We start from the raw sequence: 22,581 nt of genomic DNA on the forward strand, positions 1-22,581 counted from the left end.
ACCCCGGGTCCCAAGCCCGTGCTCTCTTCACTCTCCCCAGCACTTTACAGTGCTCTACTCATGGCATGTGCTCAATAAATACCATTGATTGACTGATTATTATTATTACTATGATGATGATGATTATGGAGAGATTTGGCCTTGGCATAAATGTCGCATCGAACTCCAAAAGCGACTTCAGAAGGGACATGTGCCCCTTGATGGCGTGATTCTGCTTCAGTGGCTGCTAAAATTCACTTCTTTCCTCCACCCACCTGCTTTCCTGTGAGAGGAAATGTTTAACAGCCTGTGGGAGCAATGATTCATCCTAATCCTACAGCCAGGTTGTACAGCAAAGCTCTGTCTTTCTCCACAGACCCCAGTAAGGTAAAAGGGAACATCTGTAGGAATGACTGAGGAGGCCGACGGAAGATAGGGCAAGGTTCAACCACTCTTCCAGGAAACACTGCTCGGTACTAGACAGAAGTAGAAATGATTCTGAATTTCCAGTTTCAGATTTTCTTTCTTCACTTCTTCTATCACTGTCTGATGTTCATCTCTGAAATCTCTTCTCTGGAAGTTATCCCAAATTGCATCTCGTTTCCACCCACTTTCACTATCCAGCAGGGTGGGATAGAAATGGAGAAGCAGCGTGGCTCAGTGGAAAGAGCCGGGTCTTTGGAGTCAGAGGTCATGGGTTCAAATCCCGGCTCCACCAATTGTTAGCTGGGTGACTCTGGGCAAGTCACTTCACTTCTCTGCGCCTCAGTTACCTCATCTGTAAAATAGGGATTAAGACTGTGAGCCCCCCATGGGACAACCTGATCACCTTGCAATCTCCCCAGCACTTAGAACAGTGCTTTGCTCATAGTAAGCGCTTAATAAATGCCATTATTATTATTGTTATTATTATTATTAAAACAAAGGAACAGGTAGGAAACTGGTGAATAGCTCAGGGAAGTTTTTATTTTTTAGATAATTCATCTGAATTATCTTCTGCTTTAAATTTTCATCAAGATTTAACGTCTCCGGGATCCTTTGAGCATAAGCTATGGGGTATTTTTGAACAAGTGGAAAATTTTTCTCATGATGCGAAAATACATTATGTATAATTAGAACTAGCACTTGTCACAAATCCGAGTCTTAAAGAGAGAACCTGTTCAGGTCAGGTCTCCGAAACCTTTTGACACCGAGTTTACCCACCCAGGAGCCCTGATCTCGACTAGACTGTAAGCTCGCTGTGGGCAGGGAACGTATTATAGTGTTGTGTTGTTACTCTTCCAAGCACTTAGTACAGTACTCTGCACACAGTGAGTACTTGTTAAATACAACTGATCGGTTGATTGATTTATTGACGTGTAGCTAACTGAAAGAATTGTCCTTGTGCCCTTACTGGGATTTTCTTTGTCCGTTACCAGGATCTCTCGACTGTATCCGACACTAATGCTGTCCTAGGGCTAGGGAAGAGACTTCTCTTTCCTTGTTGTTTTGGCTCCCTCTTGCTCCTTCAATCCATCACAGTGGTATTTATTGAGCACTTACTGCATTCAGAGCACTTCAGTGCTTGGAAGAGTACAATATAATATAATATATTACATATACAATATAATAAATACAATATAATAAAGGCAATGCTTCTTTCGCTGAGGCAGAGAAGAGGGAGAAGTACGAAAATCGGAGTGATGAAAGATGGATGCCATATTGTCACTAACTGGAAGCTCCTTGAGACAAGAATCATGTCTCTCAAGTCTTTTGTATTATTCTCTCCCAAGCACTTAGTACAGTGTTCTGCACACAGTAAGCGCTCCATAAGTAACGATTTATTTGTTCCCTTAGCTACTCTTTCCTTCCACTAGACCAGATAAGCGCTTAGTACAGTGCTCTGCACATAGTACGCACTCAATAAATACAATTGAATGAATGAACTCAGTCAGTCACCGACATATTGTAAACAGGCCCCAGGGGTCTGATCCTCCGTCATCAACATCATGATGTCGGCAATTATAATCAAGGTAAGATTCCTTCTGGAGGTTTTGCAGGCCAAAAGGGAATGGAGATTTGAAATTAATTTACTCTTGTTAAACTGAAGCAGAGCTGTGGGATGTTCAGTCATCTGTCTTTTCCTACTTATCCTTACTTCTCTTCCACTACACCTCAACTCTCACCCTTCGCTCCTCTAATGCCAACCACTGAGCCCGCTGCTGGGTAGGGACCGTCTCTATATGTTGCCAACTTGTACTTCCCAAGCGCTTAGTACAGTGCTCTGCACACAGTAAGTGCTCAATAAATACGATTGAATGAATGAATGAACCAACTCACATGCCTTGTTCTCTCATCTCTTCTGCCATAGTCCTATTTCTTAGCTGGAATTCCTTCTCTCTTCACATCCAGCAGACCACTACCCTCCCCATCTTCAAAACCCTGCCAAAATCCCAGCTCCAGGAGACCTTCCTTGACTCATCTCCCATCTCCCCACTCTATTTCCCCCCATTTGCATCAGCCATGCACCTGAGTCCTCTCTTCCTCCCCTCATAACATTTGCATTCACATATTTTAACTCTGTCGAATTCCCCTACCTGAACTTCATTTTGGTGTCTGTAAGCAGCGTGGCTCAGTGGAAAGAGCACGGGCTTGGGAATCAGAGGTCATGGGTTCTAATCCTGGCTCCACCACCTGTCAGCTGTGTGACTTTGGGCAAGTCACTTCACTTCTCTGGGCCTCAGTTACCTCATCCAAATGGGGATTAAGACTGTGAGCCCCACGTGGGACAACCTGATTACCTCGTATCCTCCCCAGCACTTAGAATGGTGCTTGATACATGGCAAGCACTTAACAGATTAATAATAATAATGCATATTTTCAAGAATATAATTATAATATGTTAGTAATACATTATAATTAACCAATATTTATACTATAATATTAATAATCATTAATGTTATTATGATATTATTATCATCCACTAGAGTGCAAGCTCCTTCAGGGCAGGGATTGTTTCTGCTAAGTATATTACACTCATCCAATCACCTATTACAGTGCTCTGCACAAAGCAAGTGCTCAATAAATACTATTGATTGAGCGAGTGATAGATTGAACTCATTGGTCCATTTCCCTGAATCTGTCCTACATTTTCAGCTCTCCAAGGCCTCCAGCCCTTTCCGTAGGCTGCTCAGCTTCTTACTGTCATGACCAAATGATGTCAGAATCCAACCAGTCATATTTACTGAGCACTTACTGCATGCTGAGCATTGCATTAAGCATTTGAGAGAGCACAACAGAGCAGAGTTGGTATACACATTCCCTACCCATAAGAGGGTTACAGTCTAAAGGGGGAGAAAGACATCGATATAAATAAATCAGTTGGGGAAGTCCTCATGGAGAAGATGTAATTTTAATAAGGTTTATAAGGTGGGGAGAGTGATCATCTATTCTCTGACGTAGCCAAGGGTTTGCCTATCTCCAATCGACAACCACTCCTGAATCCCAGAAAACTTCACCTTTGCCATAAGCATCAGTCTAAGGTCAGCAGTATGTTCTCTTCAGTGTCGGCTGAGCAACAGCTGTGTGAGAGACACAGTACAGCTTAGTGCTTATGGATCTGCAGAAGAGGTGATCAGACATGACTCCTCACATCCAATCCGTTACCAAAAACTGCCACTCTCGCCTCCGCAACATCGCCAAGATCCGCCCTTTCCTCTCCATCCAAACCGCTACCCTGCTGGTTCAATCTCTCATCCTATCGCGACTGGATTACTGCATCAGCCTCCTCTCTGATCTCCCATCCTCGGGTCTCTCCCCACTTCAATCTATACTTCACGCTGCTGCCCGGATCATCTCTGTGCAGAAACGCTCTGGGCATGTTACTCCCCTCCTCAAAAATCTCCAGTGGCTACCAATCCATCTGCTCATCAGGCAAAAACTCCTCACCCTGGGCTTCAAGGCTGTCCATGCCCTCGCCCCCTCCTTCCTCACCTCCCTTCTCTCCTTCTCCAGCCCAGCCCGCACCCTCCGCTCCTCTGCCGCTAACCTCCTCACTGTACCTCGTTCTCGCCTGTCCCACCGTCAACCCCCGGCCCACGTCCTCCCCTTGGCCTGGAATACCCTCCCTCCTCACATCCTCCAAGCTAGCTCTCTTCCTCCCTTCAAAGCCCTACTGAGAGCTCACCTCCTCCAGGAGGCCTTCCCAGACTGAGCCCCCTCCTTCCTCTTCCCCTCCCCAACCTCCTTCCCCTCCCCACAGCACCTGTATATGTTTGTACAGATTTATTACTCTATTTTCCTTGTACATATTTTCTATTTATTTTATTTTGTTAATATGCTTTGTTTTGTTGTCTGTCTCCCCCTTCTAGACTGTGAGCCCACTGTTGGGTAGGGACCGTCTCTCTCTGTTGCCAACTTGTAGTTCCCAAGTGCTTAGTACAGTGCCCTGCACACAGCAAGCACTCAATAAATACGATGGAATGAATGAATGACTCCAGCCCCCATGAGGAGTGTGCAATCTTGACCCATATATACATTTCAGAGTGACAATGAGTTAGCAGAGCAGGGAATAAATGGGGCAAGGAAATGAAATCAAGAATAGACCAAAAGAAAGTAAAAAGGACAGCAAAATAGAAAGAAATAAAGGCAGATGCTCAGACAGAAGGAAAAGACATAATACTGCCAATGGACTATGTTCACACCCACGCCACTTGTGCCCACAGCTAAATATTCTCTGAAGTGAGGTCCTGGGTGGGAGTGAGAGCAGATAAAAGGAAGTGTTGGCCTGTGCAATCAGCCCCTCTCCGTCGCTGCTACCTCCGCTCCCTTCCGCTGTCACACTTCAGTGCTCATCTCTAACTTTGCTTCCATTTCCATCATCATTCCCACCTTAACTGTGGGCTGCTTCCTGGTGGTTTTTGAAGCAACTGTACCAGAAATCTCTAGGGAGCTGCTCCCAGGCCATAGCTGGAGTGGTGAATGGGGTGAACATAGCGGGGGTGGAGGGAGAACGGGGGACGGTAGTTCTAGCATAGGGGAAGCCAACAATGTATTATGTATTCATCACTGCATTCCTAGCTCCTTAGCCTGTTGAAGGACAGGAACCATATCCCACGCATGTATTCTTTTTTCCCGGTGCTTAGTGAAGTGCTCTGCATACGTATGCACTTAATAAATACTGTTATTACTGATGTCACTGAGTTTTTTTAAAAAAGTATTTGTTAAGCGCCTACTATGTGCTAAGCACTGTTCTAAGCGCTGAGTTGTTCCACTGCCACTCCTACCACCACCACCATTACCACCTTTTCAGGGGCTCAAGGGGCAGGAGGGGGCTCAATTGTGTGATGATCGTGTCCAGTGTGGGACATCTGGTCACGTTCCAGCAGCTATGCATCGGGGCACGATGATTTGTAACAGTCCAATCCTCCTCCACATTTCAATAAATTTCAGAGATTAAAATTCCCTCCTGCTTATAACCATGAATGAGCTGCTTCATATTACTCCTACCAATGTGGTATTCATCTGTTCCGTAATTCACAGCGCTACATAAATCACAGGCAGTTACCTCCCAAGTCGCCCTCACCTGCAGAGCTCAATTTTTCCAGCTGCCATTTGCCTGCTGATCTCTCTTTCAAATACAAAAGAGCACTAATTGTGTCCCAGTTTTAATTAAGCCTTCCCTCCCAAGGGGGTCAAAGAATCTGATTGTTTCCATCCCTATAAAAATCGCTCCCTCTCACCCCACAATTGCGCTTTCCTTTATCAGACCTCTTTCTGGCTGCTCCGTTGGCCCTGGCCTTTCTTTGAATTTGTAAATTTCCCTGGGATGGGAACCTGGAAACCGACAAGTGGATTACAGAGATCTGTGGGCAAGAGGCTTCCCTAGGCCTCTAATTAGTAACTCTTTGCGGGGATTTTGTGGGGAACCACAAATTGCAACCCTCATAAAACTTTATGAGCAAGGCAATTTATGTGCCTCAGGGCAATTGTGCCCCGATGCACAGTCTTTTAGACTGTGAGCCCACTGTTGGGTAGGGACTGTCTCTATATGTTGCCAATTTGTACTTCCCAAGCGCTTAGTACAGTGCTCTGCACATAGTAAGCGCTCAATAAATACGACTGATGATGAATAGAATGTTCAAGAAAGCTTAATTAACTTCAAGAGAGAGTGGTTCCAAAGTAGACGTCTCAGAGTGAGCTAGTTATTGAGTATTAAATAAATCTCTCTGCACAAAACTGGAACAGAATGGGCAACACCCCAAATCCTTCCCTGTGCACTAACTGGGACGAGGCATGTCCTTGGAGGGCTAGGGACTGCTACTAATAATAATTTGGGTATTTGTTAAGTGTTTACTGTGCACCAGGCACTGTACTAAGCGCTGGGGTGGCTACAAGCCAAGCGGGTTGGATGCAGTCCCTATTCCATGTGGGGCTCACAGTCTCAATCCCCATTTTACAGATGTGGTAGCCGAGGCACAGAGAAGTGAAGTGACTAGCCCAAGGTCACACAGCAGACAAGTGGTGGAGCCAGGATTAGAACCCATGACCTCCTGGCTCGCAGGCCTGTGCTCTGTACACTACGCCATGCTGCTGCTTCTAAACTATGGGAGGGGGCCGCTCTCTTTTATCTTCTCTCACTGCCCCCTCAAAATCGCCAATCCCTGTCGGAGCGGGAGGCCAGAGAGACCAAGATTCCCCTCCCTAGTGCTCACCGGCACCTTGGCACAAGTCCCAATCCCCAAATATTAGAAAAGGTCCGGAACAGACCCCAAGAATGACAGAGGATGAAGGAAAATGTATATATGTATAGATGTTTGTACATATTTATTACTCTACTTATTTATTTATTTTATTTGTACACATCTATTCTATTTATTTTATTTTGTTAGTATGTTTGGTTTTGTTCTCTGTCTCCCCCTTTTAGACTGTGAGCCCACTGTTGGGTAGGGACTGTCCCTATATGTTGCCAATTTGTACTTCCCAAGCGCTTAGTACAGTGCTCTGCACATAGTAAGCGCTCAATAAATACGATTGATGATGATGAAAAGACGGGACGGATCTAGGGGAATTAAGTGGAGAGAGGTAAAATGGGGATGACAGACGGACCAGCACAAGGGCTGTGAGTTATGGCACAGAGGAGGAGTCTGGCCCAGGGAGATAAGAAGAGTGATAGGTAACTGAAGGGAGGGAATAAAAAAAGGGGCAGTGAAAGAGTAAGAATCAGGAAAGCGAAGGTCACATCTCTAAGCATTAACATTGGTGCACAGGGAAGGATTTTGGGTGTTGCCCATTCTGTTCCAGTTTTATGCAGAGAGATTTATTTAATACTCAATAACTAGTGATATTTATTTAATACTCAATAACTAGCTCACTGTGACATGTCGACTTTGGAACCACTCTCTCTTGTAGTTAATTCCTCCCTTCAAGGCCCTACTGAGAGCTCACCTCCTCCAGGAGCCCTTCCCAGACTGAGCCCCCTCCTTCCCCTCCCCACAGCACCTGTATATATGTATATATGTTTGTACGTATTTATTACTGTATTTATTTTATTTGTACATATTAATTCTAATTGGGTAGGGACTGTCTCTATGCGTTGCTGACTTGTACTTCCCAAGTGCTTAGTACAGTGCTCTGCACCCAGTAAGCGCTCAATAAATACGATTGATTGATTGATTGATTTGGTGAATATGTTTTGTTTTGTTCTCTGTCTCCCCCTTCTAGACTGTGAGCCCACTGTTGGGTCGGGACCGTCTCTGTATGTTGCCAACTTGTACTTCCCAAGCGCTTAGTACACAGTAAGCGCTCAATACATACGACTGAATGAATGAATGAACTCACCTTTCTTGAACATTCTAGATTGCCTTGCTCATAAAGTTTTACGAGGGCTGCGATTTGTGGTTGCCCACAAAATCCACACAAAGAGTGACATCTTTAACGCTTTAATTCTAAGCATTCGGGCAGAGGCCCAGTCTCTGTTAGACATGGCGGTGGTGTTTATTAAATGCTTACTATGTGCCAGGCGCTGGGCTAAGCACTGAGGTATCTTAATCCCCATTTTTCAGATGAGGTAACAGAGTCGTTCATTCATTCATTCATTCACTCAGTCGTATTTATTGAGCGCTTACTGAGTGCAGTAAGCTGTTGGATAGGGACTGTCTCTAGGTGTAGCCAACTTGGACTTCCCAAGCGCTTAGTACAGTGCTCTGCACACAGTAAGCGCTCAATAAATACGATTGATTGATTCATTCATTCAATCATATTTATTTATGATTATTTTATTTTGTTAAAATGTTTTGTTTTGTTGTCTGTCTCCCCCTTCTAGACTGTAAGCCCACTGTTGGGTAGGGACCGTCTCTATATGTTCCCAAGCACTTAGTACAGTGCTCTGCACACCGTAAGCGCTCAATAAATACGATTGATTGATTCATTCAATCATATTTATTTATGATTATTTTATTTTGTTAAAATGTTTTGTTTTGTTCTCTGTCTCCCCCTTCTAGACTGTGAGCCCACTGTTGGGTAGGGACCAACTCTATATGTTACCAAGTGCTTAGTATAGTGCTGTGCACACAGTAAGCACTCAATAAATACGATTAATTGATTGATTCATTCATTCAATCATATTTATCTATGATTATTTATTTATTTTATTTTGTCAATATGTTTGGTTTTGTTCTCTGTCTCCCCCTTCTAGACTGTGAGCCCAGTGTTGGGTAGGGACCGTCTCTATATGTTCCTAAGCGCTCAGTACAGTGCTCTGCACACAGTAAGCGCTCAATAAATACGATTGATCGATCGATTCACTCATTCAATCATGTTTATCTATGATTATTTATTTATTTTATTTTGTCAATATGTTTGGTTTTGTTGTCTGTCTCCCCCTTCTAGACTGTGAGCCCGCTGTCTGGTAGGGCCCGTCTCTAGGTGTTTCCAACTTGTCCTTCCCAAGCGCTTAGTCCAGTGCTCTGCACACAGTAAGCGCTCAATAAATACAACTGATTGATTGATTGCAGAGCATTGTACTAGGCGCTGGGGAAGTCCAAGTCGGCAACATCTAGAGACGGTCCCTACCCAACAGCGGGCTCACAGGCTAGAAGGGGGAGACGGAGAACAAAACATATTAACAAAATAAAATGAATAGAAGGAATATGTACACATAAAATAAATAAATGAATAAAGTCAAGTGACTTACCCAAGGTCACACAGCAGACAGCTCGCAGAGCTGAGGGGACGAGGGTGTGGCGGGAGCGGCTCGCGCCCCTTGATCACGTGGACGCCCGCGGGGGCGGGGCTGTGGCGGGAGCGGCTCGCGCTCATTGGCCACGCGGACACCCCCCCGAGGGGCGGGGCTGTGGCGGGAGCGGCTCGCGCTCATTGGCCACGCGGACGCCCCCGGGGGCGGGGCTGTGGCCGGAGCGGCTCGCGCTCATTGGCCACGCGGGAGCGGCTCGCGCTCATTGGCCACGCGGAAGCCCCCCCCCCCGGGGCGGGGCTGTGGCGGGAGCGGCTCGCGCCCCCGGGCCACGTGGACGCCCGCGGGGACGAGGCTGTGGCGGGAGCGCGCGTGGAGGGAGGGGCTCGCGTCCCCAGGCCACGTGGACGCCCCCAGGGGCGGGGCTGTGGCAGGAGGGGCTCGCGCTCATTGGCCACGCGGACGCCCCCAGGGGCGGGGCTGTGGCAGGAGGGGCTCGCGCTCATTGGCCACCTGGACGCCCCCAGGGGCGGGGCTGTGACGGGAGGGGCTCGCGCCCCCCGGGCCACGTGGACGCCCGCGGGGACGAGGCTGTGGCGGGAGCGCGCGTGGAGGGAGGGGCTCGCGTCCCCAGGCCACGTGGACGCTCCCAGGGGCGGGGCTGTGGCAGGAGGGGCTCGCGCTCATTGGCCACGCGGACGTCCCCAGGGGCGGGGCTGTGGCGGGGCTGTGGCGGGAGTGGCTCGCGCCCCTTGGGCACGTGGACGCCCGCGGGGACGAGGTGTGGCGGGAGCGCGCGTGGAAGGAGGGGTTCGCGCCCCTTGGCCAATCAATCAATCAATCAATCAATCGTATTTATTGAGCGCATACTGTGTGCAGGGCACTGTACTAAGCGCTTGGGAAGTACAAGTTGGCAACATATAGAGACGGTCCCTACCCACCAGTGGGCTCCATGTGGACGCCCGCGGGAACCAGGCTGTGCCCGGAGCGGCTCGCGCCCCTTCATCACGTGGACGCCCAAGGGGACGAAGCTGTTTCGGGAGCGGCTCGCGCTCCTTGATCACGTGGATGCCCCCAGGGGCGGGGCTGTGGCGGGAGCGGCTAGCGCTCATTGGCCACGCGGACGCCCCCAGGGGCGGGGCTCTGCCGGGAGCGGCTCGCGCTCATTGGCCACGCGGGAGCGGCTCGCGCTCATTGGCCACGCAGAAGCCCCCCCCCAGGGCCGGGGCTGTGGCGGGAGCGGCTCTTGCCCCCCGGGCCACGTGGATGCCCTCGAGGACGAGGCTGTGGCGGGAGCGCGCGCGGCGGGAGGGGCTCGCGCCCCCAGGCCACGCGGACGCCCCCGGGGGCGGGGCTGTGGCGGGCGCGGCTCGCGCCCCTTGACCACGTGGACGCCCGCGGGGACGAGGCTGTGGCGGGAGCGGCTCGCGCCCCTAGATCACGTGGACGCCCAAAGGGACGAGGTTGTGGCTGGATTGGCTCGCGCCCCTTCATCACGTGGACGCCCCCAGGGGCGGGGCTGTGTCGGGAGCGGCTCGCGCCCCTTCATCACGTGGACGTCCCCAGGGGCGGGGCTGTGGTGGGAGGGGCTCGCGCTCATTGGCCAAGCGGACGCCCCCAGGGGTGGGCTGTGGCGGGAGCGGCTGGCGCTCATTGGCCACGCGGACACCCCCACCCCCCATGGGCGGGGCTGTAGCGGGAGCGGCTCGCGCCCCCGGGCCACGTGGACGCCCGCGGGGACGAGGCTGTGGCGGGAGCGCGCGTGGCGGGAGGGGCTCGCGCCCTCAGGCCACGTGGACGCCCCCAGGGGCGGGGCTGTGGTGGGAGGGGCTCGCGCTCATTGGCCACGCGGACGGCCCCAGGGGCGGGGCTGTGACGGGAGGGGCTCGCGCCCCCCGGGCCACGTGGACGCCCGCGGGGACGAGGCTGTGGCGGGAGCGCGCGTGGCGGCAGGGGCTTGCGCCCCTTGGCCATTCAATCAATCAATCCATCGTATTTATTAAGCGCTTACTGTGAGCACAGCACTGTACTAAGCGCTTGGGAAGTACAAGTTGGCAACGTATAGAGACGGTCCCTACCCAACGGTGGGCTCCACGTGGACGCCCGCGGGAACGAGGTTGTGGCGGGAGCGGCTCGCGCCCCTTCATCACGTGGACGCCCGCGGGAACGAGGCTGTGTCCGGCCCGGCTCGCGCCCCTTAGGCACGTGGACGCCCGCGGGAACGAGGCTATGCCTGGAGCGGCTCGCGCCCCTTCATCACGCGGACGCCGCCGGGGGCGAGGTCGTGTCGGGAGCGGCTCGCGCCCCCTTGGCCACGTGGACGCCCCCAGGGGCGGGGCTGTGTCCGGAGCGACTCGTGCCCCTTCGCCACGTGGATGTCCCCAGGGGTGGGGCTGTGGCCGGAGGGGGTCGCGCCCCTTGATCACGTGGACGCCCGCGGGGACGAGGCTGTGTCGGGAGCGGCTCGCGCCCCTTGATCACGTGGACGCCCCCGGGGGCGGGGCTGTGGCGGGAGCGGCTCGCGCCCCTTGATCACGTGGACGCCCCCAGGGGCGGGGCTGTGGCGGGAGCGGCTCGCGCCCCTTGATCACGTGGACGCCCCCAGGGGCGGGGCTGTGGCGGGAGCGGCTCGCGCCCCTTGATCACGTGGACGCCCCCAGGGGCGGGGCTGTGGCGGGAGCGGCTCGCGCCCCTTCATCACGTGGACGCCCCCAGGGGCGGGGCTGTGTCGGGAGCGGCTCGCGCCCCTTAGGCACCTGGACGCCCGCGGGCACGAGGCTGTGGCGGGAGCGGCTCGCGCCCCTTGATCACGTGGACGCCCGCGGGGACGAGGCTGTGTCGGGAGCGGCTCGCGCCCCTTGATCACGTGGACGCCCCCAGGGGCGGGGCTGTGGCGGGAGCGGCTCGCGCCCCTTCATCACGTGGACGCCTGCGGGGACGAGGCTGTGGCGCAATTGGCTCGCGCCCCTTAGGCACGTGGACGCCCGCGGGGACGAGGCTGTGTCGGGAGCGGCTCGCGCCCCTTGATCACGTGGACGCCCCCAGGGGCGGGGCTGTGGCGGGAGCGGCTCGCGCCCTTTGATCGCGCGCCCCCCCCCCGGGGGGGGGGGGACGACGAATTTTTGGCGGGAAAGGCTCGCGCCCCGTCAGCAGACGCCAAGGGAACGAAGCTTTCCCTCCTCCCCCTCGCCTTAGCCCCTTCCCCTCCCCACAGCACCTGTAGTTATATATATAATATATATATGTTTGTACATGTTTATTACTCTAGTTGTTTATTTTACTTGTACACATGCATTCTATTTACTTTATTTTGTTAATATGTTTTGTTTCTTTGTCCGTCTCCCCCTTCTAGCTTGTGAGCCCGCTGTTGGGCAGGGACCGTCTCTAGATGTTGCCAACTTGTCCTTCCCAAGCGCTTAGTACAGTGCTCTGCACACAGTAAGCGCTCAATAAATACAACTGACTGAATGAATGAATACATATTTATTACTCTATTTATTTTACTTGTGCACATTCATTCTATTTATTTTGTTAATATGTTTTGTTTCATCATCCATCTCCCCCTTCTAGCCTGTGAGCCCGCTGTTGGGCAGGGGCCATCTCTATACGTTGCCAACTTGGACTTCCCAAGCGCTTAGTCCAGTGCTCTGCACACAGTAAGCGCTCAATAAATACGACTGAATGAATTAATCAATGAATACATATTTATTACTCTTACATGTACACATTCATTCTATTTACTTTATTTTGTTAATATGTTTTGTTTTGTTGTCGGTCTCCCCCTTCTAGCCTGTGAGCCCGCTGTTGCGCAGGGGCCATCTCTATACGTTGCCAACTTGGACTTCCCAAGCGCTTAGTCCAGTGCTCTGCACACAGTAAGCGCTCAATAAATACGATTGAATGAATTAATCAATGAGTACATATTTATTACTCTATTGTACTTGTACACATTTATTCTATTTACTTTATTTTGTTAATATGTTTTGTTTCGTTGTCCGTCTCCCCCTTCTGGCCTGTGAGCCCGCTGTTGGGCAGGGACCATCTATATGTTGCCAACTTGGACTTCCCAAGCGCTTAGTCCAGTGCTCTGCACACGGTAAGCACTCAATAAATACGATTGAATGAATTAATCAATGAATACATATTTATTGCTCTATTTTACTTGTACACATTTATTCTAATTATTTTGTTAGTATGTTTTTTTCGTCGTCCGTCTCCCCCTCTAGACCGTGAGCCCGCTGTTGGGCAGGGACCGTCTATAGGTTGCCAACTTGTCCTTCCCAAGCGCTTAGTACAGTGCTCTGCACACGGTAAGTGCTCAATAAATACGATTGAATGAATTAATCAATGAATACATATTTATTACTCTATTTTACTTGTACACATTCATTCTATTTATTTTGTTAATATGTTTTGTTTCGTCATCCATCTCCCCCTTCTAGCCTGTGAGCCCGCTGTTGGGCAGGGACCATCTCTGTAGGCTGCTAACTTGTCCTTCCCAAGCGCTTAGTACAGTGCTCTGCACACAGTAAGCGCTCAATAAATACGATTGAATGAATTAATCAATGAATACATATTTATTACTCTATTTTACTTGTACACATTTATTCTATTTATTTTATTTTGTTAATATGTTTTTGTTTCGTCGTCCGTCTCCCCCTTCTAGCCTGTGAGCCCGCTGTTGGGCAGGGACCATCTCTATGTTGCCAACTTGGACTTCCCAAGCGCTTAGTCCAGTGCTCTGCACACAGTAAGCGCTCAATAAATACGATTGAATGAATGAATGAATAAATAGGGAGACTGAGTGTACAGGAGGCCTTCCCAGACTGAGCCCCCTCCTTCCTCTCCCCCTCCTCATCCCCCCCACCTTACCTTCTTCCCCTCCCCACAGCACCTGGATATATGTTTGTACAGATTTATTACTCTATTTATTTTGCTTGTACATATTTATTCTATTTATTTTATTTTGTTAATATGTTTTGATTTGTTGTCCGCCTCCCCCTTCTAGACCATGAGCCCACTGTTGGGCAGGGCCCGTCTCTATTTGTTGCAAACTTGTACTTCCCAAGCACTTAGTACAGTGCTCTGCACACAGTAAACACTCAAAAAATATGATTGAATGAATACATATTTATTACTCTATTTTTCTTGTACATATTTGTTCCAGTTACTCTATTTTGTTAATATGTTTTGTTTTGCCCCCTGTCTCCCCCTCCTAGACTGTGAGCCCTCTGTTGGGTAGGGACCGTCTCTATTTGTTGCAAACTTATACTTCCCAAGCGCTTAGTACAGTGCTTAACCGCTCAATAAATACGATTGAATGAATGAATACATATTTATTACTCTATTTTACTTGTACATATTTATTCCATTTACTTTGTTAATATGTTTTGTTTTGTTGTCCGTCTCCCCCTTCTAGACTGTGAACCCGCTGTTGGGTAGAGACCATCTCTATTTGTTGCAAACTTGTACTTCCCAAGTGCTGAGTACAGTGCTCTGCACACAGTAAATGCTCTATAAATACGATTGAATGAATGAATACGTATTTATTACTCTATTTTACTTGTACATATTTATTCCATTTACTTTATTTTGTTAATATGTTTTGTTGTCTGTCTCCCCCTTCTAGACTGTGAGCCCGCTGTTGGGCAGGGACCATCTCTATCGGTTGCCAACTTGTACTTCCCAAGCACTTAGTACAGTGCTCTTGCAAACAGTAAGCGTTCAATAAATACGATTGAATGAATGAATGAATTAATTAATTAATTAAAACTTCTCCTTCTGACCCTCCCGGGCCGGGGCTGTAACCACTACTCCAAGCTGCTTCACAGGACTCACAGTCTAAAGGGAAGGGAGTACAGAGCCTCAGTGACCTCATCTGCAAAATGGGGATTAAGACTGTGAGCCCCCGTGGGACAACCCGATCACCTTGCAACCTCCCCAGCGCTTAGAACAGTGCTTTGCACATAGTAAGCGCTTAATAAATGCCATTATTATTATTATTATTATTAAGGGAGTACAGAGGTATTCTATCCCCGTACTATAGATGAGGTAACTGAGGTACAAAGAAGTGAAGTGACTTGCCCACGGTCACAAATCTGAAAACCCAGTCCTCTAAACCGTGTTATTCTACCCCAGAGCCCCCTCCCCACCCCACAGCACTTATGTATATATGACTATATCTATAATTCTACTTATTTATATTGATGCCTGTTTATTTAATATGTATATGTCTATAATTCCATTTATCTATATTGATGCCTGTTTACTCATTTTGATGTATTTCTCCCCCACTCTAGACTCTAAGCCCGGTGTGGTCTCCTTATCACTGAATTGTACTTTCCAAGCGCTTAGTACAGTGCTCTGCACACAGTAAGCGCTCAATAAATATGATTGAATGAATGAATGAATCTCTAGAACAGTGCTCCAGTGTTTAGAGCAGTGCTTGGCACATAGTAAGCGCTTAACAAATACCATCATTATCATTACCAGCGTGGCTCAGTGGAAAGAGCCTGGGCTTTGGAGTCATTCATTCATTCATTTATTCATTCAATCGTGTTTATTGAGCGCTTACTCTGTGCAGAGCACTGTACTAAGCGCTTGGGAAGTACAAGTTGGCAACATATAGAGACGGTCCCTACCCAACAGTGGGCTCACAGAAGTTGTGGGTTCAAATCCCAGCTCCGCCTCTTGTCAGCTGTGTGACTTTGGGCAAGTCACTTCACTTCTCTGGGCCTCAGTTCCCTCATCGGTAAAATGGGGATGAAGACTGCGAGCCCCCCGTGGGACAACCTGATCACCTTGTAACCTCCCCAGCGCTTAGAAGAGTGCTTTGCACATAGTAAGCGCTTAATAAATGCCATCATTATCGTTACCTCCAAGAGGCTTTCCCCTACTAAGTCCTCTTTTCCCCGGCTTGCTCCCCCTTCTGAGTCATCTATGAAGGATCTGCGACCTTTGGACATTTGATATTTGCCCTGCCGCCCCCCAACCCCACAGCAATTATCTACAATCCTTAAATTATATATCCTAAATTACTTATTTATTCCTATTAATGTCTGTCTCCCCCTCTAGACTCATTATAGGCAGAGGATGTGTCTGCTAATTCTGTTGTACTGTACTCTCCTAAACACTTGGGAGAAACCGATCTTAAACAGGGAAAATTAGTTTCTCCTTGAAGGGCTAACAACCGTGCTCAAGACCACTAAGTTCCAGATAATTTTCCCATTTCCCACTAGGGAAAAGTTACCCATTTTCCAGGTCCAAGAGACCTAGTAATGATAATGATATTTGTTAAGCTCTTACTGTTTGCCAGGCTAAACTGTGAGCCCACTGTTGGGTAGGGACTGTCTCTATACGTTGCCAACTTGTACTTCCCAAGCGCTTAGTACAGTGCTCTGCACACAGTAAGCGCTCAATAAATACGATTGATTGATTGATTGTAGTAAAGCGCTGGGGTAGATCCAAGATAATCAGGATGGACACAGTCCTTCAGAAGAACTACCTAAGGTGATCTGCGGTGACACAGCATCGGCACAATGCTGCGGTCGCTTAGTAAATGGGTTTTGAACGTAAATCCCTGCACTCAACTCAAAGGGAAATTAGGAAATCCTGCTTCATGCTTGGAATTTAGTCCTGCTATTTAAGTACCCTGTTATTTAGTAATAATAATAATTATGGTACTTGTTAAGCACTATGTGGCGAGCACTGTTCTAAGCGCTGGGGTAGATTCAGATTAGGTTGGACAAAGTCCCTGTCCCACATGGGGCTCACACTCTTAATCCCCATTTTCACATTCGAGGAGGGTCGGCGGTGAGGCAGGCGAGATTGAGGCACAGTGAGAAGGTTAGCATTAGAGGAGCAAAATGGGTTTTTTAATAATAATAATAATAATAATAATTTTGGTATTTGTTAAGCGCTTACTATGTGCAAAGCACTGTTCTAAGCGCTGGGGAGGAAACAAGGTGATCAGGTTGTCCCACGTGGGGCTCACAGTCTTAATCCCCATTTTACAGATGAGGGAACTGAGGCCCAGAGAAGTGAAGTGACTTGCCCAAAGTCACACGGCTGACTTTAGGTTGTAGGAGAGAAGTAAGGTGAGGTAGGAGGGGGCAAGGTGGTCTTTAAAGCCAATAATGAGGAGTTTTTGTTTGATGCGGAGGTGGACGGACAACCACTGGAGAGTTTTAAGGAGCAGGATGACAGGTCCTGAAGCTTTTTGTAGAAAAATGATGCGGGCAACAGAGTGAAGTATTTTCTTATAGGCTTGACACTTTTTATAAATGGAATCAGAGGGGTTCGAATCCCTCTTTCGGTTGAAACTTGGATTTCAGCTATATTCAGCTTGGAGCCGCGGGAGGTCACTGAGGTAATCATGGTCTTCAGTACTGTGACTGAGGTAAAACACGGTTATCAAACCTAAGTTATTTTAAAATTACTCTTCTCAGCTACACTGTGATCGGGTTCTGGTCAACTGCTCAAAGCAAGGTACTCATTCTTCAAAATGAGTTGAAAGAGCAATAAAGCTCCTGTAACCCCTTTGGAAAGTATTTTAGAACAAAGGTTCTGTTTTGCTTAAAGGGGAAACAGCAAAATTTATTTTGAATTCCGAGTCCTACGCAACGAGAGGCTTTCGTCACTGGTGTCCATTAGAGGGATGTGGTTCAACCGTGTGTAGAAAATTATGTACTTAATTTCTACCGTTTTTACCTTGGAAGCAGCGTGGCTTGGTGGATAGATCTCGGGCCTCGGGGTCGGAAGGACGAAGGTTCAAATCCCAGCCCAACCGCGTGTCTGCTGTGTGGCCATGGGCAAGTCACTTCACTTCTCTGTGCCTCAGTTACCTCGTCTGTAAACTGGGGGTTTAAAGTGTGAGCCCCACTGAGATAAGGAGCACAGATTTAGGAGATTAGGATTCTAGCCACATTTTCATCACTATTTCTAGGCCATGATCCTGGGTCTTGGGAGCAGAATGATACAATAGAGTTGCCTCTTGATACAAAGTCGCTGCTCTTGAAGTGGAGACTGCAACAATCAATCAATCAATGGTAGTTATTGAGCATTTATCATGCGCAAAGCACTGGACTAAGGGCTTGGGAGAGAACAATACAATAGATTTCATTGGCAGATTCCCCGCCCACAAGGAGCTTATAGTCTAAACGGGGGAGACAGGCATTAATATAAGTAAACTATAGCTATGTACGTAAGTGCTGTTGGCTGGGGAAGGGGTGAATATCAAGTACTTAATGAATGAATGGTATTAATTGAGTGCTTACTATATGCAGAGCACTGTTCTAAGCACTGAGAGAGTACAATAGGCTATCTATAAATATGTCCGTCTGCCCTCAAGGAACTTACAGTTTGGTGGGGAAAACAGGCAACCATTTATAGATAGTGAAATCAATCAATCAATCAATCGTATTTATTGAGCGCTTACTGTGTGCAGAGCACTGTACTAAGCGCTTGGGAAGTCCAAGCTGGCAACATATAGAGACAGTCCCTACCCAACAGTGGGCTCACAGTCTAGAAGGGGGAGACAGAGAACGAAACCAAACATACTAACAAAATAAAAAAAATAGAATAGATAGGTACAAGTAAAATAAACAAATAAATAAATAGAGTAATATATACAGGTGCAAAATATATAGTGAAAGCCAGAGGAAAAACAAAGATCAAGTAGGAGGTAATGCAAACACGCCAAGAACAAATAATTGAAGGTACAGATAAATATAGAAATAAAATAGGTACATCAAAATAAATAAAATATATACATGGGAAAGAGAAGAGGTGTTGACTATCCATTTCACCAATGATAAAATTGAAGCACAGAGAAGTTAAGTGACTTGTCCAAGGTCACACAACGGGCAACTGGCAGAGCCGTGATTAGACCACTGGTCTTCTTACTCCCAGGCCTGTGCCCTTTCTAGTGGGCCACACTCCTCCTCACGTGCAAGTTAACGGACGCTTCTTCAACAGTGTATGTAGCTTTATACCGGAACATCTGGCCTAATAAAGGTATACGACAAATGCGAGGAGACGTTAACTTGGAAGATCAAAGACAATCCAGGTGATGAGCTAAAAGAACTAGGTGAGCAGAGGTGACTCACCAATTCCTCACATCCCCTGGGTTCTCTGGGACCTCCAACATTTAAAGTATCATTTTCAAGGGCGTTTGGTCTGTTTGACTGCAGTCTGCCAATTTCCCCTCTATCCATGTGATACTAATATATCGGTATCAGCAGAGGGATTTTAAGGGCTGGTGAAGAAAAGAAGAGAGAGAAGGGGGAGGAAAATGAAACCACATGAAACTGGGAAAAGCACCAAAATATTTCTGAAGTCTCTGTTGAAACTGGGGGTTTTTTTGGCATTAGCTAACAATAGCACATCATTTTCATTAACTCGAGCAAACAAAACCAACAGAAGATTACAAGCCATGTGCAGATGTGACATAACTTTACACTTGTAGACTTCCCAAGCCGGTCTTGGGATAACGTTAAACCATTTCCCTCTACAAAAGCCTGAAGCATTCTCTCAGCGCAAAGTCCAAAGGGAAAACACGTGCCCTTAAACTACAGCCCCTTTCGGTCAGGAATTTGTCTATACAAGCGTCGATGTGCATGACTGATTTGATCTTGGCCTCGTTTCCCCGAGCTCTTCATCAGCCTCCCACCTCGCCGGTCTCTTTCTAGCTTGCTTTCATGCTACTCCCCACACTTGGAATGATATCCTGGTTCTTCTGTGCCAGACGGCCTTCCCCCTTCTTTCCCTTCCAAATCCTTGCTGGCGCAGAACTTTCCAAAGCTGATCTCACTGCTCACCCTCCGTGTTCTCCCCTGTGAGGAGTTATTGATATCTGCTTATATGCCATGACCATCTGAGTTCTGTAGTCAGTTCCTTGGGGACCATCCCGTTGGCCGTCATCTATCCGGTCCCGTGGTCAGCCAGAGCGTTCTAGAGATAATGGGACAAAAATGAAAGAAAGTCACTTTCTTGCTGTCCAGTGATACAGCTTTTCCTTTCATAGCCCAACGAGGAATGGCTGAGACTATGTGAATTCGCCTTCATCCAGTGAGAAGCTGAAAAAAGCTCCTATCAGGTAACCGAACAAATAAGTAACTGTGGTATTTAAGCGCTTACTATATTCCACGTACTATATTAAGCGCTGGGGTAGGTACAATAGGAGAAGATCAGACAGTCCTTGTGTCTCACCTGGGACTCATGGTCTAATGCGGAGGGAGAACGGGTATTGAATCCCCATTTTACAGATGAAGCAGCGTGGCTCAGTGGAAAGAGCCCAGGCTTTGGAGTCAGACGTCAGGGGTTCAAATCCCGGTTCCGCCAATTGTCAGCTGTGTGGCTTTGGGCAAATCACTTAACTTCTCTGTGCCTCAGTTACCTCATCTGTAAAATGGGGATTAAGACTGTGAGCCCCCCGTGGGACAACCTGATCACCTTGTAACCTCCCCAGCGCTTAGAACAGTGCTTTGCACATAGTAAGCGCTTAATAAATGCCATCATTATTATTATTATGAGGAAACCAAAACACAGAGAAGTTAAATGACTTGCCCAAGATCACGCACTAGACAAGTGGTGGAACCAAGACTAGAACTCAGGTATATTATGATTCCCAGGACTGGGCTCAGTCCACTAGGCAATGCTGCTTCTCTGCCGCTTTCATTTCTTTTCCTCTTGAGGAGAGAAGTGAGATTTTATTAGTTAATGCAAACTGCAAGAAATTTTGGAAATCATTGGTTTACCTAAACAAATGATCTGGGCCTTTGTTTCCTCATTTGTAAAATGGGAACTCGATCCTTGTTCTCCAAGCTACTTAGACTGTGAGCCCCTTGTGGAGCAGGGCCTGCTTATTTTGAATCTACCCCAGGGCTTAATACAGTGCTTGGCACATAGTAAGTGCTTAACAAATACCACAGGATTTATAGAATGATTAGCTGTGTGGTCTAGTGGAGAGAGCAGAAGCAGTGTGGCTCAGCGGAAAGAGCCCGGGCTTTGGAGTCAGTGGTCTTGCGTTCAAATCCCGACTCTGCCAATTGTCAGCTGTGTGACTTTGGTCAAGTCACTTAACTTCTCTGTGCCTCAGTTACCTCATCTGTAAAATGAGGATTAAGACTGTGAGCCCCCCGTGGGACAACCTAATCACCTTGAAACCTCCCCAGGGCTTGGAACAGTGCTTTGCACATAGTAAGTGCTTAATAAATGCCATTATTATTATTACTCCCAGCTCTACATGTCTGTAGTCACTTCACTATGCCTCAGTTACCTCATTAGGAAAATGGGGATTAAGAGGGTGAGTCCCCTGTGGGACATGGCCTGCATCCAACCTGGTTAGCGTGAATCTACCCCAGTGCTCAATACAGTGCTTGGCACATAGTAAGTGCTTAACAGATTCCAAAATTTTTATGGACCAACAAAATCACAAAAACATCATGAGAGTGGCATCTCAGAGTTCAAAAGGGGCCAGACTTGAGGCTGTGGGGTGTTCCAACCCAGGACATCCAGGGTCCAGCCGCAATCAAAGTCTTCCTAAAGTTTACATTTTGTGGAGGCCTCAGGTTACCGCTGCTTAAATCCCTCCGTGCCCTGCTTGCAAAGATTGGGTCTTGAGGCGAAGCCCGGGATGACAGAGTGGCAAGGGATTTATTTAGTTAGTTATGCTGCCTCTCGAGCGCTTACTATATGGTAAGCAGTAGACTAAATGCTGAAGTGAATACAAAATCAAATATTCAGACACCAGTACAGGGAATTTCTTACAGGCTTGGATGCCTGTTGATGGGTATGATTGGGTTTCAAAGATGCCAACTTTTTTGCTTCCAGGGAAAACTTGGGAAGGCGCCTCATGGGAGTGGGGAGAGAGGTAAGGAGAGACAAGGTTGGAGAACGAGGAAGACTAGCCAAGAGATAAAAAGACTCAGTTCAGCAGTAGAGTCCAACAGAGGTGAGGGGAACTTATAGCCTGCCTTCTCATACAGCGAGGGCTACAGGAGTGCCCGGATCGTGCCCGGAGATGTGGCTGGCGTGGATTCCCAATTTAAGCATCCATCACTGACCCAACTCTCCTTTGACCTTGCCTCTATCTGGCTCCTAAGGACAGGGTGGGCTAGCTCTCGAAAAGGAGTGTGGCCTATTGGAAGGAGCGCAGGCCTGAGGGGGGTCAGAGGACCTGGGTTCTAATTCTGGATTCACCACTTGCCCGCTGGGTGATTTTGAACAAGTTACTTAACACCTCTGTGCCTTATTTTCCTCACCTGTAAAATGGGGATTAAATGTTGTCAATTTGTACTTCCCAAGTGCTTAGTACAGTTCTCTACACATAGTAAGTGCTCAATAAATACGATTGATGATGATGATGATGATACCCGTCCTCCCTCTGAAATAATAATAATAATGGTATTCGTTGAGCGCTTACTACACGC

General features: G+C 48.1%; 1 protein-coding gene across 1 annotated transcript in view; it reads right to left on the reverse strand.

Moving 5' to 3' along the window:
• Positions 1-19,706: 19,706 nt before the first annotated feature.
• Positions 19,707-22,581, reverse strand: part of TSPAN8 (tetraspanin 8) — a 219,432-nt gene continuing 216,557 nt past the window's right edge. The window contains exon 9 of the mRNA XM_038756599.1: positions 19,707-20,101. Within this exon, the coding sequence (XP_038612527.1) occupies positions 20,072-20,101 (30 nt within the window). The 3' untranslated portion in view covers positions 19,707-20,071. The remainder of the gene's footprint in view (positions 20,102-22,581) is intronic.

Source organism: Tachyglossus aculeatus, chromosome 14 (genome assembly GCF_015852505.1).
Source record: "Tachyglossus aculeatus isolate mTacAcu1 chromosome 14, mTacAcu1.pri, whole genome shotgun sequence".
NCBI lineage: Eukaryota > Metazoa > Chordata > Mammalia > Monotremata > Tachyglossidae > Tachyglossus > Tachyglossus aculeatus.